The following is an 18,840-nucleotide window of genomic DNA, read 5'->3' as shown; positions in this document are numbered from 1 at the left end:
TTGGGTTCGTGCAATAAGTACAAATCTGAAAACATTTGTGGAACAACAACAAAAATAAAATACTGAAAAATGTCAGCATATCAAACCAATTTAACCACATTGATTTTTCCCTCACACTAAAAATCTTAAAAACTGTTCCTGTGGTCTTAAGTTATAAAGTCATGAAGTTTCTATCCATCAGAAAATGTAATATGCTAAAAACGATACAGCATGCAGGTTTATAACATGCATTAAAAGTGCCGTCCCTATAACTGTGTTAACTAATGCACAGCCCATCTTAATCAAATCTGATTTTACAAATGTGATGGATATCAGACATTAGTTGAAATGCTGTGCCAATCGTGATCTCCATAGCAACAAATAAAAGCCACCATCAGTCAACGTCTCGAACGAATCTAGCACGCTGTGGTTTTAGATCTGGACCGAACAGCAGAGCTCAAAGACCACAGCGGATCTGGACCGGACTGAGATAATCCATCACTAGTCTGCACCTCATGTTCTTTAGGACTGAATTGATCTCTCCGGCCAGTCTTTCTGTCTCTGCCTGCCCTCCGTACATCGGACGCTCTGAATGGACGGCCGATTCCCCAGGCCAAACTTTAATCACTGAGGCATGCTGGGATATCCAACAGAGACTGAGAAGAAATGTGCTGTGAAAACATGTTTGTTTCAGTAAATTTAGGCAACATCACAATATTTGGTGACATGTTTTACAATGCCACACAGTTTATCTGATCATAACTGTCCATTTAATAATATTACTGCTTTGAGTCTACACTACAGTATTTTTTGGCAGATGTTATACAGACCGATGCCAGACTCTTTTGTTAGTAAGGACGATCCTGACAAATGATTTTATTTGGAATTTAATTCTCAAAATAAAAAGAGAAAATAATCACAAAATGTGCCTTTAAATGCAAATGATCTACTGTTTTCAGTTTACAATAAATATGATTCCTGCACTGTTAACCCTCATGTTGCTTTAACCCAAATAAATAAGTACACTTAACTTAAACCCTGAAAAATGTCCTCCATTACGCAAGTTTTTAAGTTTAATGCACGAATTGCATGATTTCTCAACAAGAAATTTTGAGTCGAATCAACTTATTTTAGCTTATTTAAGTCTCTGGATTTGAAAATGTTACCCATCATGCATTGCAGCATGCATAAATTAACTGCTACTGTTATATAAGTGTTGGTTTGCTGTTTGTTTTTCTTCATTTATACTACTGCAGTTGTTTTTTGTTATCATTGTAGCTTCTTATTGTTTTGGTAAAGTGCAATCTTTTCACTTCACAAGATTTGATTACTGTCACCATTATTGAGGTATTTGTGTGAAGTTTACGCCTGTGTTTACTTCTTTTTTTGAGAGGCAAAGATTGCAGAGTGTCTCTTAACACTACAAGTTTTATAAAACTAAGGTAAAATAAGTTTAGTATATTGTTAACTGACCATTTATAGAAAAGAAAATGTTTAGTTAATCAAACAATGATATATTACTGGAACAAGACGTTTTACATTCAGTTAACGAAAAATTTAAATGGCCTGTTCAGCAATTTTAAGTAGATTTAACTTAAAATTACTTGTTTGTTTAACTTTAAAATACTTGTTTGTTTAACAAATGTTTTTAGGGCAGCGAGTTATCCTATGTTTTTTAAGTAGAATCAACTCGTCTGGGCTTACAGTGTGTAAATACAGTCTAAATGTGCTAACAAACACAATAAAAAAGCATTTGGGTAAAATTACACAGTCAGTTAGCGGCTGTGGGCGGGGCTTTGTCAGTGTGACATCACAATACCAAGAGAATTTAAACCACATCTATACAGTCCTTCCTAGAAAAGTTTTTTGTGATTGTTGCGGGCAAAAATTCTTGATCTTGCAGCACATTTTCTTAAAAAGTGCAATGGAATATGCAGGATATTTATGCAATTTTATGCAATGAAATTGCAGGAACTTGCAAAAACTGTGTGAACTTGCAAAACTGTTTGCAGCTTTTGCAGCTTTTCATTGATGTTCATTTCCTAACGTTCCCATGACAACAGAGGACAAGGCTGCGCATGTGTGAAGTACATGCAACATTTTTCAACTTTCTGCTAAGATAGTTGATCGTTTTTTGCTACGAAAATGCGGGATTATGAAATCATGCAAACCCCGCATTTGCAAGTAGAAATGGGCAATTTATGCAGCTTAAGTGCGGTGTATTTAAAAATAAATATGCGGATTTGGCTGATTATGCATTGAATCATGCGATCGCATAATCACATTTTTCTGGAGGGACTGTTTATAATGAGACTGCTTTGGTTTAATGGGGATTAAAAAGGAGGAGTGCATGGATTTTTTTCATTGTATGGTAGTTGTGTTCACACACTACCAACACACATTTATGTCCAAACACTTTGTAAAGTGTATTTTGCATAATATGAGCCCCTAAATAGATTTCCAAAAATAGTTATTACCACATAGTAATGAATGAGTTTCAGTAATAAGCATTGGGCAGGAATACGCACAGATGACATTCACTGTATACTATAACAGTTTATGGGAGTCTTATGTCACGCTTTCTATTGTTTTTCATTTCATAATAACATGACTGTTTGTGAAGTGAATTGTGAAAATGTCACGTCCCTGATGTAAACGCTTCGTCATCTGATTCAGTTACACCAGCAGTGAGTGGCCTGTAACACGTTCTGTTCAACCTTTACACTATAGTGAAACTCACACTGTAGTAATAAAATGAGACGCCGCAAGCATTTTGTGTTGAAGGTCACTGCGTTCTGACTCTGATCCCACGGCACAATTACAATCTAATCTGACAGAGACGCCGGCCAATTTCATCACGCGCTGCCTTCACAGAGGTCCAACATTTACTTCATAACATCAAAGATACAACACAAGAGTCCCATTAGTCCAAATCTGTAATGTCAGCATTATAGCAGTGTTGATTTTATTGCACTGGAAATGTAACGTTGAGCCATTAACACGCTCGGGTGGATTTCCAGAGGCAAAGTCATACGATCAAGTCTCTGTCTGCACAATAACAAGATGGAAAGAAACACATTTCTACAGCACACAACCAAAACCAGCATACAGTCTGAATACATGCGGTGTCAACAATGCTACGTTTACATGCAACCAAATAATCTGTTTGTGATCATATTGATGGCTCAATCGGATTGAAAAGCCTTCATGTAAACACTTTACTTTAATCAATACGATTGAGGTCCATCGAATGCCAATTAAGATCGTATTGAAAGTGGTAGTGAAGTCCGATCTGTGATCCGATCATCAGGAGAAAAGTATGCATGTAAACGCTTGAATCGTAGTATTTTCTCAATCAAAAACAAAAATACATTGTGCACATGTGCAGAAGATTTGTCCTTAAGTTCATGTCTTATATTTACCATTTATTTACATATCACATGATTTTCATCACAGAAACATGCAATAGCAATGCAATGGCAACACATTATGAAGGTAATGGGAACGTTCATGTCTTTCATAACATTACATAAAGAAATAAAAGAGTGTTATGCCTTTCAAAAAGTGTGTTTTCATTCCTATATCTGAAAAGTTTAACTTTGTGCATTTATTCAGAGATAAAGCGTAAATCCCCTGCTTTTTTCAAGTTTAGATTCGGCTACTGTTTTTTTTTTTTTGCGGGTTAAAGATGAAAGGATTTGGTTCATTAGTTATTGGTATTTGGGCTGTGAATAGTCTTTGTGATGCTTTTGAGATAGTTTTGAATGTCTATAGGGATGGTTTTGAATCTGGCAACCCTGGCTGTGTGCTTGCGCAGACGTTTGGTTGGGATTATATAGGATGTACATGTAAACCAACATTTTAATCAGATTACAGTGTTTAGGGTGCATGTAAACTGTACTGTTGTAACCTGCAATCAGATTAAATTCAGTTGGATTGACACAATTTTGTGCATGTAAACATAGCGACTGAGTCAAGGGTGTCCTTGAAACTTATTGACATTCACAGGACTACAAACGTCCAGCTTATCCCCTAAAAGCACTTTCAGCTACTGTAATGCTGAATTATACATTCATCCTTCTCCGGAGAAACGAATCACAAGCTCATTTTCTCAACAATCAGCACCAAATCAGATTTAAAGAGCCCATATTATGCAAATTCCACTTTTACAAGGTTTAGAAATAACTGTGTGTTGGCATTGTGAGAACACAACCACCATACAATGAAAAATCCACCCGCTCCTTTTTTTAAACCATATTAAACCAAAGCAGTTTTTATTAGACATGCTCTTTTGATTTTCTTGTTAATGTGATGTCACACTGATAAAGCCCCGCCCACAGTCTGGTTAATTTTACACAAATGTGTTTGTTAGCACACTGTAGTGCTAATGCAGCTAAATAAACTTTTGTCTCAGACTGTATTAATCAGATCTATTTTAAGTGAAAGGTTTACTGTCTGTTTGTGAGGAAGTTAAGAGCTGTAGCTCATTTGCATTTAAAGGTACAGTGCTTTTTGCTCCCATGCTATAATAAATGATCTGTGGGGTATTTTGAGCTGAAACTTCACACACACACATTCTATGCACAATTGAGACTTATATTATATATTGTAAAAGTTGGCATATTTTTAAAGTTATTTTTAAGAGATTGTTTATGAAGGAACTAACAAAGGCACTGTCACAGAGGCACTGTTTCTCCTCCTGTCCTCCATACAGCCATCAGGTTTATTAACTGCCCCGTCTGACTCCACTTCAGTCAAAAGATTCAAAAGCAATTTTATTAATGGCATCAATCCCTTCAAAGTGACCTTTTCTAATTCTTGAAGAGATACACACACACACACACACACACAGGAGTCACCGGCTAATGAAGGCAGACAGGAGCCGTATTCTCATTCTCAGTTCATGTCAATCACACAAAATCATCACTCGACAGCGACACAGTCCTGTTCACACATGCAAAAGCAGTTTTAAATGCCAGACACTTCTGTGTGGATTTTAGACACAGATCTTGACATGCGGCTGTCCGTCTTAAATTTTGTGTGCCTGTCTGATGGTTGATTCAGACCTCACATATTCACAGAAGATCTGCCAATTCAGCATACTAACATACTACTATTTCTGCACTATGTACACTGTGCATAGTATGCACTTTTCTGTACAAATGCACAAAACACCTGCATGGCCTACTATATTTGTCAAAATGTGCATTGTGCAGTCTTTTCACATACTGTTAATAAAACAGATGGCGGTATTGCGCTGTATTCAGCACGCATTAATAAACGCAGCTGAATTGTTCATCGGCAGAGGACGATAATGTACTGCTTTATGAACAACGACACCGCAATTCTCACAATCGAAAAGTTGAAGGACGAATAGAAGATGCTTAAAAACATATTGCGAATGACCTGAGAAAATGCCTGATAATCATTTTCTCCAGCTGTTTCTCCGCTTTGACTCTGGTGGGAAAAACTGAACTAAAAACAAAAATCTCAGTGCCTTGCAGTTTCATTGTGACCTTCTAGAAGTGTTTAGAGAAGGTAAATTATATTTAAACCTCGACAATACACAGGAACAAAACAAATGCTGTGTGAGAAGTAGACAAGAAAATGTGATGTAAGACTGCAGACTGCATGCAAGAGCTGTCTAACATTGCAAGCTCGCATCTGATTGGCTGTGTGCTGCTTAGGTTCACATCAGTGCACTGGAAAACAGAGTCATCTTAACTTGTGTTGTGAAGTAAAACTAGTCATTGCATTTAACAAGATTTGTCTGGCTAATGGTATCACATCCTTGAAGAAATTGGTTGTGTGACTCAAACAGTGGTTTGTTTAATAAATTATAATCTCAGGTTTTCCTCTGTCTCTGTATGTTACTACTAACCAAGGCCGGGTCTATGGGGGGGGGGGCGGCTAGGGGGCCCCCAGATTTTTGCCCCCCCCCAAAAAAATGTCAAGGCATCCATAAAAAATACACAAATAGCATCCCTTGTTGGCAGACGCTACTTATATAAGCTCCTGTCCACCAATGTCTGGTTATTTTACACAAACCTCAGAGGTCTCTTAAGCAGTATTTAACTCACAGGAAAAGTACTACTATTCTCTACGACGGTAACGACAGTAACTTAAAGAAATGCATATTTAAAATATATATCAGAAAAAAATGCATTTCACCATTACATAAACGTAATAACACACATTAATATGAAAATATTATATTTATAATCAAACTTAACCCAAAATAGCCCATAATCCTCACCTAGCCCCTCACTTCATTATTTATTCAAATACAACAGCCAATGGCAAGCCTCCAGAGCTTTTAATATGTTTGTTTTAGACTATTAGAATATGCAGTTTAGTTGTAGTTTGATATATAGTATATATACATAATATAAGATGGTTATACAGTAAATTCAGAGTATTAAAGCTGTGCATCGTGTGCAGTTTAAAAATCAAAATTTGGTGGTTTTGTCATCATCATCAGCTCATTCAGCTCATGTTTTTGAAAAACTTCACATGCAAAAATATACCGAGCTTTCACTCCACAAGGTAAACGTGTTTTTTATAATGTTACGTTGTATTATAATATCTAATATCAAAGCAATGTGATTTATTTTTGGGCAGTAATTTTAGGGCTTGTGCTTTTGTCTGGTGCTGTTTCTTTTGGCAAACAGGAAACCCTTTTGATGACTTTGAAAAGTGTCCTATAGCCTTTTATTTCCTCTGCGTTTGCTGACATTGATAAGACCCCGAATATGAATTATGTATTTTCTGTTTGATTGAGAAAAATAAAGTAAACCTTCAGATCTGTTTTATATATATTTTACAATGAATGATTCATGACTGCTAGTAACATTAAACCCAACCACTACACTCTTGATTTCAGATGACCTCACACCTAAACAAAACTATATCAGACTTTATGCTTGAAGTTGAACATCTGACTCTGTAAGATGATGAGAGATGTTTGGCCGTCAGCATGTCCTCCCAGAGAAGATCTTCAGGTCCATCAAAACCCATCAAGACCATTTTCTCCAAACTATCTCAAAAACAACAAACCAGCGCTGTGTGACTTTTATCTAGTGGATGATCTACTGTAGATCACAGATGACCACTCACTGCTGCGCCGTGACACGCCTTCATCATGTGCTCGTGATGGGATGCTTTATGCACCGTAATGACATTCGGCATCAAAGAATATTACATAGAGAGAGCTTTCAGGGAGAATATTAAACATGACATGAGCAGATAAAAGATGGAGACAGCACATGCATCTCGCCATGTTGCCTTTCATTACAACCTCAAATGTGTTCGTCATGTGAGTTAACCAAAACACACGAATAACATTGATCCGAACTATTCACCAGAAAGAAATTACATCAAACTTTATATTAAAACCGACTCCTCTAAAGCCGGTGGCATGTAAGAAACTGTGCGAACTCCAACTGGGAATCGGTTTAAAATGAAATTTTGAAGAAAAATGACTCATGACATTTATTAATACCTATTGGCCGATGCTTCTAATGAAACATTACAATACTCATGCTGCTGTATCTACTGAAAATAGAAAAGAAACTCTAAACAGGACATGATGAAATATCAATCCTCAAAGTTACTCTGCATACAACATTTCACAAGACTGTTTTAAACCACAACTGTATAAACCAATAATCAAGCTTTATTATTGTCACCATAGCTGTGAATAACACCTGTTACTATAGCAACAGCCATTAACCTGTTAAACCAACCAATCCATGTGGACGGGCCCGATGTTTTGTTGTAAATGTGTAAAAGAACACAACATTTAACTTATTTATAAATGCACAAGTTCATCTGTCAAATCAGTGAATGTAACACAGCTTATATCTGATTTATCCCACACATCATAAAAATGTGTATTATAACACAGACAAACATCTCACAACATCACAGCTGTTTTTTTCTAAAGTATTTGTCAATACAGCAGATGTGCATCACAAAAACATCTAAAAGATGCATATAACAGAGTAATAAAAACAATGATGTATTTCACGTGTAAATGTGTAAAACTTTCAACACTTTTGTCAACATGTTGTCAGATTTTCAGCGGTGTGGTGTTTAATATGACAGACGCACAGCTGGACTGGTGATAAATTCAGCAGGCGAGTGATAGAAACCTCTTTAGGCTTGCATATCAAGTTCATTATTGTAACATAAACTATTCTGCTCCATTTCAACAATTTTAACTCTAACAGCTTTAACAACATGTTCAGCTTCAGATCATTCCTGTTAGATTTGCTTTACCATAAAAAACATACATGTACACTACACTACAATGAGTTTAAGAATTGAACACATGTATACACCAAATTAAACCAATAGGAATCACAGAGAGCAATCTGCTGAAATGTAATGAAACAAACCCAAAGACTTTATTTTTCTCATGCAAAAACATCATTTGCTACGGAGCCTCTAAGGGGACATGAAGAAAAAATTTAATGAAGTTTAGTTACGTGTGCGCATCTGAAACTATCGCGTTTAGTTTTGCGTGTACACGTGAAACTATCGCGCGCGCACGAAAGTTTAAAAAAAATTCTGCACATGAAGGTTTCGTGTGAGCACATGAAACTAAACTTTAGATTTGTTTTTACTCCAATGTCAACGTAGGGGCTCCGTAATCTGCTATGTTTTTGGGGGGAAATTTGAGTTTTGCAGATTCAGTTGAAGCAGGTGTCGTGTACCTTGCAGGTGAAGTTTACTCTCAGGGCTCTGGAGCAGAACCGAACTGACCGAGTCCAGATTATCATACGTGCTGCAGCCGAGAGGACCGGTCCGGGTCTCTGTCACCTGAACACAAATCACATGAAAATCACCAACATCATCAAAATATCACTACAGTACATGCTCTTCATTTATTAGCACTGTGATCTGAAGAAGACAACACAACTTTGTGTGATTTCACATCTGCCCCTTAAAAACCCATACAAAGACTTTTATTCTTACACACAAGTCAAACACTGATGCTCGTCTTCAAACATCTTCATCACTGATCTCTATATGAAATGAAAACACAGCTAAGCTCTCGGTCTATGTGCATGAAGATTTGCTCATGTTCTCAAGAAGATTACGGCAGATGATGATCAACAGTAATATTCATGTTTACTCTGTAACAAACTTCATTAAAAGCGATTCAATCTCCAATTTAATCTGAACATTAGCACCAACACACACACACAGTAATTACACATCCAGTGAAACGCTTCAGATGTTTTATGTCATCTTAAAGCAGTTTTCTGAATCTCAGCAGACTGTGACCTACATAAACCTCCTGTCTGTAAGAGATACAGAAAACCTGTCAGTGTATAACACAAACTGAAATAAACAAATGATTACAAAGAAAAGAAGTGATTATTGAAGAAATCGTTACTATCCCTGTATGGAGCTCTGTATAAACACCACTCGGCATAAAAAGATATAATGAGGTATTATGAGTAATGTTTTGAGTCCAGATCACGACAAACACACACCCACAAATGATCAACCGGATTAAAAAAAGATTACCAGCGTCTAAATGAAAATCTGAGCGCACATGTCTGACGAGGAGATTTTGGGATTACGCACAAATGTCGAAAATCCAAATGACCCGATGTTCATCCAACACAAACACCACGAACATCTGCTGGGGATGACAGAAACACTGAGCTTTCATTTTACCTGCAACACGTCTGATGTGTTTATCTGTCTGGATGTATTTGTATAGTTTGTGCTGAAATGCTTTCTTCCAACACAGTCGTCAAAGCGAGGGTTGTTTCGTGTTACAGGAGGATTAGACGCTCGTGTATCATTAAAGAACAAACTGTATCTAGAGGAATCATTAAAGCAGAGCATCATGGGAAAGCGACTGTGCCCATTTCTCATTACATCTGTCACCTGTCAGCCTCGTAATGAACTTCTATTTTCAGCCTCTTCAAGTGAAGGGATGTGACCCTCGGCTAACCGAGATCCCACCAAAGTCTTGATTTATTTACTTGGTGAAAAGAAGACACAATGATGTGAATGTGTGGTCTGTTTGTGTCCACATCACTTACTAATAAACTTACAATATTTAAAGGGAGAGTTTACACAAAAATGACATAATTTGCTCTACCTCATGGTGTTTTAAACCTGTAAGAGTTTCTGATATTTGGTTAAATGATGATAACCACACATATGATGGTGCCTATTGACTTTCATAGTAGGAAAATCAAACACTATGGAAGTTAATGAGTAGAAAAAGCTGCAACTAACGATTATTTTCATAAATGATTAATCAAGCGATTATTTTTGCGATTAATCGACTAATCGGATGAAAACATAATTTTTTTTCACTTATTATAGCTAAATCTGGCACTAAATGAGGGTATTCACGTGTAGAAGTGTACTTTTAATTTTAATCAATTGACTTTTAATCAATTTTTATATTTTTTGATTATAGCAGCCCTTGGGTACCATCAACTGTGTGCTTATCATCATTTATCAAAATGTCCATCTTTCTGTCTATCTGTCCACCCGTCGTTCTGTGTGTGTTTGTCTGACAGCACCTGTTCTGAGATCAGTCCTCTCACTGGCAGCTGCGACAGGATCTCGGCCAGCCGGAAGATTTTAAATAGGCATCTTTGATTCGCCCGCTGCATCATCATAAATTTGCATATGAAATTTAAGAGCAAATCAGCTGAAAGCTATTCAGATGGTAAAAAGTGACCTTGAGGTGCAATAACACACGCCTTCCTCTCATATAATCAATCTGTGTTTCATCACCCAATCATAAAAGTGCTTTTCTTATTAAAATGTTCAGGCGAGGTCTTAGTTTAATTCTTAAATGATACCTGACAGGAATAAAACATTTGACAGCATGAATTCATCTCCTTGTCCTCCAGAGGAAACCATGATCAGTGTATCATGATGTTATTGTCTATCTGTCATTCAGGTCTAGCCCAAAAAATGCTGTTTTGTCAAATGTTTAGTGACTTTAAGAAAGATTTAGTATGATACGGTAAGAGAAACGTTACACCTCTTTATGTATGTGAATATTATTGCTATGAGGTCTCTGATTTTATTACAGGACATCAAAGCATACAAACAGACCAACCCACAAAATCTGCAATAAACGTCTGAGATGTGTTTGTCTGTGATCTCTGTCTCCTCACATCTAACAATGTCTGGATGTTTCACTTCACTCCTTTAGCAGTCTACTGACGATCTTTAATAACTTCTGTTTCTGTCCATAAATCCTTCAGATCTACAGAAACAACAAATCTCAATCCTGTTTCAGACCGCAAATACAATATATGCATTAAAACTAGACATCAGACCAAACGCTGCTCTGTCTCATCAGGTTTTCAAACAAAACATCCTCTAAACATCTAAGATGACTTGACGAATATTCTCTTATATTTAGCCTTATGTCATCTCAGGTGATCAAAACAAACACACATCAGTGCTATAAGTTAAAATCATGTTAAATGATTGATTTATTCATGTGTGATGGGAAGAGATGAGAGAATGCTTGTTGTGGAGTGAACCTGAAGTTAAACCAAAATGAGTAAGATTGCTAAATTTGACCCATTACATTCGGTTTAACATCAATAATGTTTCATTTGGTTAACTTGTGCCTTGTGATCTGATTGACGTTGACATCAAGTTTAAGATTTGAGAGTTCCTTTTCGAGGGAACTCAAGCTGCGCCACCATAGTAATGTTATGGGAACGCCTCCAGGCTTGAGTATGTCAACATCAACCAATGGTGTTACGCGGGAGCCAGAAAGTATAAAAGGCGACCTGAAAACGCCCTCGCTAGCTGAAATGTTCGTAACAGGGACGCAGGAAGTATGGCGGGTAGACGCAGCGTCTCGTTCCCTACTCAGGGCACAAGGGTAACGTACGTAACCCGAGACGTTATGATGAAGGGAAAATATTTTTAGCAAATAATTCTTTATAAATTATTCCCATTGCATTCTGCAGATAAAGACAAAATCAAATAAGTTTAAAAAACATGTGGGTGGGAAAATGTTGAACTCTCATATGCATCAGTATGACTCTCTGTGATGAAAGTGTGCTGAGAGCTGTGTTCAAACTACTGAAGACGCTGATAAATAAAGCAGATCCAGACCTGAAAGGCCATTTTCAAAACCTCTCACTGTTCATTTGTCTGCTTCAAGCTCTCAAATACATATAGTCAAGTCTCTAAGGGCAGAAGACAGACGTCATCCATTTCAACCCTACTGAGACTGATACATGGACTGATGTACTCGCAGTATTGTGTGTGTGTGTGTGTGTGTGTGCGTGTGTGTGTGTGTGTGTGTGTGTGTGTGTGTGTGTGTGTGTGTGTGTGTGAAAGAGAGAGAGAGAGAGAGAATACAGGTTTGGTTATATTTGTGAGAGCCACATTTTTTAAATGTAAAGTATCGTAATTAAAATCAAAACAGGCATATTCTTCTTCATGCATAATTTCTTATTTGGTTCTTTAGATTTTATATAAACGTGACAGACGTGTTCTCATGAGATTCTCCTAAGGTCTATAGTGTGACATCATCTGTTTAATCAAATGAAGGCAAAGGCTTATTGGCGCATATTAATGAGAACAGTCTATGTGGGACATCATATGAAACACTAATACGCTTTTACACACACACACACACACACACACACACACACACACACACACACACACACACACACACACACACTTCCCTGTGCCAATAAAGATTTATATAATATATCCAAACCAGTTCCCATTATTAATGGGGTCTGTGTGCGTGTGTGCGGTGTGTGTGCGCGCATGTGTGTGTGTGTGTTTGTGTGTGTGTGTGTGTGTGTGTGTTTATGAAGCTGCACTGCTTTTAAACTGAATCAATATTTTAAGTGCATGTCTGTGTTTCTTTCTCTGTGTGTTATGTGTGTGTATAAAGTGTGTGTTTGTGGGTTCAAGTCCGCCTCTTCCTGAATGCAGGGATGTTTTTGTCCGTGTGACTTTCTTTCTTTTGTTATATGAAGGTCACTTTAAAGGTTACTTTTAACTTAAAGCTCCCTTCATCATTTATTTGTTCTGAAAGACTTTGTTTAATCTACAATCTTAAAAAACTGAAATCTATCTTTAAGAAATTAATGATATGATTATTTCACTTATGTTTTAGAATGCATCAAAACAAATAATTTTACCACCAATATTTGTGTCATGTTTTACCTTAAAGTTACTGTACAGAGAGCCAAAAAAAAGTTTTATTCCCAAAATGTTTAAAATGTCTTTATGAGTCATGCATTAGTCCTTTAGGGAAATCATATTTCAGCAGTTATGAAATGCTAAGATTGTGAATAGCATTTTAATAAAGAAACTGAGCTGAGAAAACATTCAGAAAATCCCTAAACATTCACCAGGAACAATCTTATAATCTCAATCGTATTTATGAATGATTTTTACATTTGAAGACACAGCCAAACATCCAAACTCAAGGTTTTGTCATCTTCAGATGAATAATTACTGTAATCCACTCACATGCTTCAATCTTTATGATTTGTGAAATAAATGCATCGTTGAAATGTATCTACTTTAGTGCCATAATGTGTGTTTATTTTAACAAACCTTCCTAAGAGGACATTTGGTGTATTCATAAACTAAATATCCCACATTTTTGGGATTCATGTGTAATACAGTTTCTATCAAAAACAAGAAGTGGGTATGTTCTCATTTAGCTCTTAAGTGTATTTGTATTTCTCTGTATGTGCATTCTTTAAACATTATCTGCAAACACAAATACTCAGTAATACAACATAAACCCATCACAATAATGCAGAACAAAACATACAGGCTTGTGTTTGTGAGGTCAGTCGTGTGTACGTCTGTATTTAAAGGTGCTGTGTTTGCTCCTGCGTTCAGTCTGACTCAGCAGCTCTTGTCAATTCAGTTTAATTTTATCACGCTTGACTTCCTGCTACCTTGAGCCCCGAATGCCAGAAAGCCTTCAGTCACACATCAACTCCTGCTCGAAAAAGCTTAGCAGACAGATGGACGGTGGGAGGATAATGGAGGAGGTTTCTGTCCGTCCGTCCGTCCGTCTGTCTTACCTTGATAGCGTTGCTGGAGATCTGGATCTCGTGTAGTTTGCGCATGGTGCCGTCACGGTCGATGAAATACGAGGAGGCGAGTTGGTGCAGAGCCTCGACACCTTGGGTAGCGTTGACCATCTTCCGGTCCAGCTTGTTCTTGGCCATGTACATGGTGAGCGCTTCCTCGCCTATAGACACACACAGCAATATGGTCAATGAACACAAGACCTAAAATATCACACTCTCGCTCATTTATTCACAAATGATATTCAGTTGTTGTTTATTCACACTCATGTTTTTCTAAAGCCGTGTGACTTTCTTTCTTCTGTGACCCAAATACTGCAGAATATATTATGTCTTTTGAAGTCATTTAAAAGGTTGGAATGAAGATGTTTTTTTTTTATACAGTACACAAGCTCTCAAATGTGCTTCGTGCATATGTCCAGTGTAAAGTCGTGGCAGATCTAATGTCATTTTTTGTAAATGTTATTGGTTATTGAGTGATCATCACTGATGTCAGTGGACCTCATTTATAAAGGGTGCGTACGCACAGATTTGATTGTAAGTTCATATTTATAAAAAATGTTTTTGACGAGAAAAAGTGCTTAGCGCCACGTCAGGGTTTGAGCAGCCATACGCACTTTTGCTTGCAAAAGCCCACGACGCAAGTAGGCATTTTTGACAATACTGAATAATACTGTCTCTTTAAGACCAAATAAGCAGAGACTTTCTGACTGTAATCTATACATACACTTAAGACATAAACAAATGTTTTATTAGAAAAAGAATAATGTGGAGATAATTTTGTTCATATGAGCCCTGTCAATAACAGAAAGATTTTGTTCGCTAGTTTTTTTTAAAACACGTCTCTCGTGTGTGCACTATTGAGTGCACTTAACTCATTCACCGCCATTGACGAGTTATCTCGTCATTTATGAGTTCATATTTAACTAATAAATATGCCTTTCTGGACGAATTGATCAAAAACGGAAGTTAAAAAATTTTTATGATTTATTTTAACTGCCTTTATGTTTGATAGTCATTCTAAGTCTGATCTCTAACATAAATTCCTTTAAAAAAACGCAATTTTTTAAGCTTTTTGCTCAAAATGTTGTATTTTTGAAGAGAAATATCCATATTTCAGTGGTTAAATTAAGTAGAAAAAGTAAATATATAATGAAACGTTTTTTTCCCCATTTTGTTTGTTTGTTTGTTTGTTTAATGTTTGTTTGAAAGCGGTGGGTGTTTTCTTTAATTTGATATAATTTGTATGTTTATATATTTATACAAAATAATTTTTCCTGCAAGGAATTTTGTGAAAATTTTGTTAAAATCACAAAAATGCAGGTGGGCAACTTTTCTCAAAAAGGCCGGCGGTGAATGAGTTAAACACGCACGCAAACAGAGACCGAGGGCGAATCCCAAACAGCGCACCATAAACAATCGCTTTATTCATTAAATAAATACATCCACAAAGCAGACATGTTGCTTCAGACAAGCACGTTCAGGTCGCGGTTTCTGTTTGCGTCATCACCGAATATCACAAGGGGAGCCAATTTCAATGAGCTATTTTTTCACATGCTTGCAGAGAATGGTTTACCAAAACTAAGTTAGTGGGTTGATCTTTATCACATTTTCTAGGTTGACATAAGCACTGGGGACCCAATTATAGCACTTAAACATCTAAAAAGTCATATGTCCCCTTTAAGTGAACTTAAATTTAAAAGTTTTCGGGAGACCCATAACTTAATTAAATTGAGGGAATGAGTTTAATCAATCAAATGAGTTTAGTCAACTTATTAGGATTTTCAGTCTATTTGACTTCAGGGAGAATTAATGGAGAATTTGTGTTGACATTTTATTATTCAGTTAAAAATCTCTTTTTGGAAGAAACGAAAGTCATGAAATCACATTAAGGGGTAAATTATGTGAGAAGTTTAATTTCAGGGGTGAATTGTTCCATACTGAGATATCACAACAATCCTCTATTTCAACGCTTTCTGTCATATCTTATGAAGTGGCTGGGTTGAAGTTGCCAAAACCCATGCGGGCATCATCTTGAGAGTTGTGGTTTCTGCAGTCAGTATGTCACTTATGAACCATGTTTCTGTGTGTCATAACACTGACAGTGGATCTGTATTTGTGACTCACTTCATACGCTGTCATAGGGAAAAATTCTGCTTACAGTGTCAAACTGACATGACCCGAGTTTCTCCGCTACACTCGATGGTAAAGATTATTTTGAGTGGGCAATGCAGCTACGATTGATTTTTGCAAAGCACCAATGACCTTCTCCTAAATAACTCATTGAGTATGAACACCAGAGGAATAGATCTGCCCAAACCGATCCAGACAAACAGAGAGACTCTCTCTACAACATTCACTAACTCAATATTCTCAATCCATCTCAACACTGAACCTCTGCTACACAACACACAAGACACAAATCATCTTCATCTGACAAAGAGTTCAGACTGGAATACAAAATGCAAAACACAGACATTTTATTTTTAACATTACACATGGATGCCACTTATAAAAGTAAACCCAAAGAGATCATATGGCATGTATGAGGGCATCTGATCTCCTGCTACATCCACATACATGTTAATGTTAACTCTTCATTAACCTGTTAACATCAAACCGCTTCATCCTCATCACCTTCACATTGACTCACGTCTGTACGGTTCAACCTCAACACAGTGAGTAAGAGATACAAGGTCATAAAAAAGGCCTCTGTGTTACCCCAATAAATCAGATTTCCTTATTAATCAAATGAAAACAATGAACCTTGAGTTGACCTTGAGAGTCACACAGAGTAATAATTACAAACACTCAGTAAATCAGCTTCTGTTATCAGACACATTCAGATATAATCAGACACATTCACATACATTAACTTTCACTGCGTTCTCTCTCTCTCTCTCTCTGTATGTGATTTATTGTGCTACTCTCGCCTGGAACAGCCATATTGCTTCTATTGATTTTTTATTCAGTTTTATAGTCGTATCATGCAGGTGACAGAGGGCCGGTGTTTTTTTCATTCTGAAATGTAATGAAATTCTAGTCACCAGCTCATTTTCCTTTGGTTTGTAATAAATAATGACCAATAAATGGTAAAATGATCATAACAGCCAACACTGCGGCCACTGACCCACACTGCACAATGAAGCAAGAATTACATTAAGACCACTAAAGGGCAACTATTATGCAAAATCCACTTTTACAAGGTGTTTGTGTTCAATGAAAAAAATCCTCCCACTCCTTTTTCAATCACCATTAAACCAGAACAGTCTCATTAGACATGCTGTTTTGATTCTCTTATCAATGTGATGTCACACTCATAAAGCCCCACCCACAGCCACTGACTGAAAGTCCTGCTTTAGCATAGTTTCCGCCCTCGGCAAGTTGTACACTGTCCGCCAAATCTCAATGGTGAGAAATTATTGTCTCAGACTGTATTAATCAGATCTATTTGAACTAAAGCACTTACTGTCTGTTTGGAATAAATTAAGGAGCTGAAGCTTATTTGAATTTAAATGTACAAATATGAAAACAGCGCATTTTTGCTTCCACCCAAATAGGAGAATTTTAGATGCTATAATAAATGATCTGTGGGATAGTTTGAGAAGCTTTTTGAAACTTCAAAATGTCTGTCTGTCTGTCAGTCTTTCAGCTGCTCAGTCTGTCTGTCTGTCAGTCGGCCTGTTTGATTGTTTGTCAGTCTGTCAGTTGGTTGGTCGGTCAGTCAGTCTGTATGTCTGTATTTCTGTCTGTCTGTCTGTCTGTCTGTTTGTCTGTCTGACAGTCGTTTGGTCGGTCTGTCTGTCTCTCTTTCTGTCTGTCTGTTTGTCCCTCTGTCAGTCGTTTGGTCGGTCTGTCTGTCCCTCTTTCTGCCTGTCTGTCTGTTTGTCAGCATGTCAGTCCTTTGGTTGGTCGGTCTGTCTGTCAGGTGGTCTGTTTGTTTGTCAGTCTGTCAGTCTGTCTGTCAGTCTGTCTGTTTGTCAGTCGGTTGGTCGGTCTGTCTGTCTGCCTTTCTGTTTGTCAGTCGGTCAGTCGGTCTGTCTGTCAGTCTGTCTGTCTGTCTTTCAGGTGGTCTGTCTGTTTGTCAGTCTGTCAGTCGGTTGGTCGGTCTGTCTGTCTGCCTTTCTGTTTGTCAGTCCGTCTGTCAGTCTGTCTGTTTGTCGGTCTGTCAGTCAGTCGGTCTGTCTGTCTGCCTGTCTGTCAGGCGGTCTGTTTGTTTGTCAGTCTGTCAGTTTGTTGGTCGGTCTGTCTGTCAGGCGGTCTGTTTGTTTGTCAGTCTGTCTGTCAGGCGGTCTGTCTGTTTGTTTGTCGGTCGGTCTTTTTGTCTGTCTGTCTGTCAGTCACTCAGTCTGTCTGTCTGTCTGTCAGGTGGTCTGTTTGTTTGTCAGGCTGTCAGTTTGTTGGTCGGTCTGTTTGTCAGTCGGTCTTTTTGTCTGTCTGTTTGTCAGTCTGTCTGTATGTCTGTTTGTCAGTCTGTCAGTCGGTTGGTCGGTCTGTCTGTCTGCCTTTCTGATTGTCAGTCCTCTGTCTCTTTTTATCTGTTGGTCTTTCTGTCTATGTCTGTCTGTCTCTCTGTCTTTCTTTCGGTCTGTCTGTCAATCGGTCAGTCTGTCTGTCTTGCATTCTGTCTCTGTCTATCTGTCTGTCTGTCACTGTCTGTCTGTCTCTTTGTCCATTGGTTTGTTTGTGTCTGTCTGTCTTTCTGTTGGTCTGTCAGTCAGTCTGTCTGTCTTGCATTCTGTCTCTGTCTATCTGTCTGTCTGTTTGTCTGTGTCTGTCT

The 18,840-nt window shown here is 37.5% G+C and overlaps 1 protein-coding gene across 1 annotated transcript in view; it reads right to left on the bottom strand.

The window, feature by feature from the left end:
• brinp1 (bone morphogenetic protein/retinoic acid inducible neural-specific 1) overlaps positions 1-18,840 on the bottom strand; it is a 115,922-nt gene that overhangs the window by 28,883 nt on the left and 68,199 nt on the right. The window contains exons 4-5 of the mRNA XM_055200289.2: positions 14,055-14,224; positions 8,697-8,802 (exon numbers count right to left, since the gene is read on the bottom strand). Coding sequence (XP_055056264.1) covers positions 8,697-8,802; positions 14,055-14,224 — 276 coding nt within the window. The remainder of the gene's footprint in view (positions 1-8,696; positions 8,803-14,054; positions 14,225-18,840) is intronic.

The sequence above is a fragment of the Misgurnus anguillicaudatus genome, chromosome 22, assembly GCF_027580225.2.
Source record: "Misgurnus anguillicaudatus chromosome 22, ASM2758022v2, whole genome shotgun sequence".
Lineage (NCBI taxonomy): Eukaryota > Metazoa > Chordata > Actinopteri > Cypriniformes > Cobitidae > Misgurnus > Misgurnus anguillicaudatus.
Note: the sequence above shows the minus strand (reverse complement) of the source record. Positions and strands in the feature narration are given on the sequence as shown.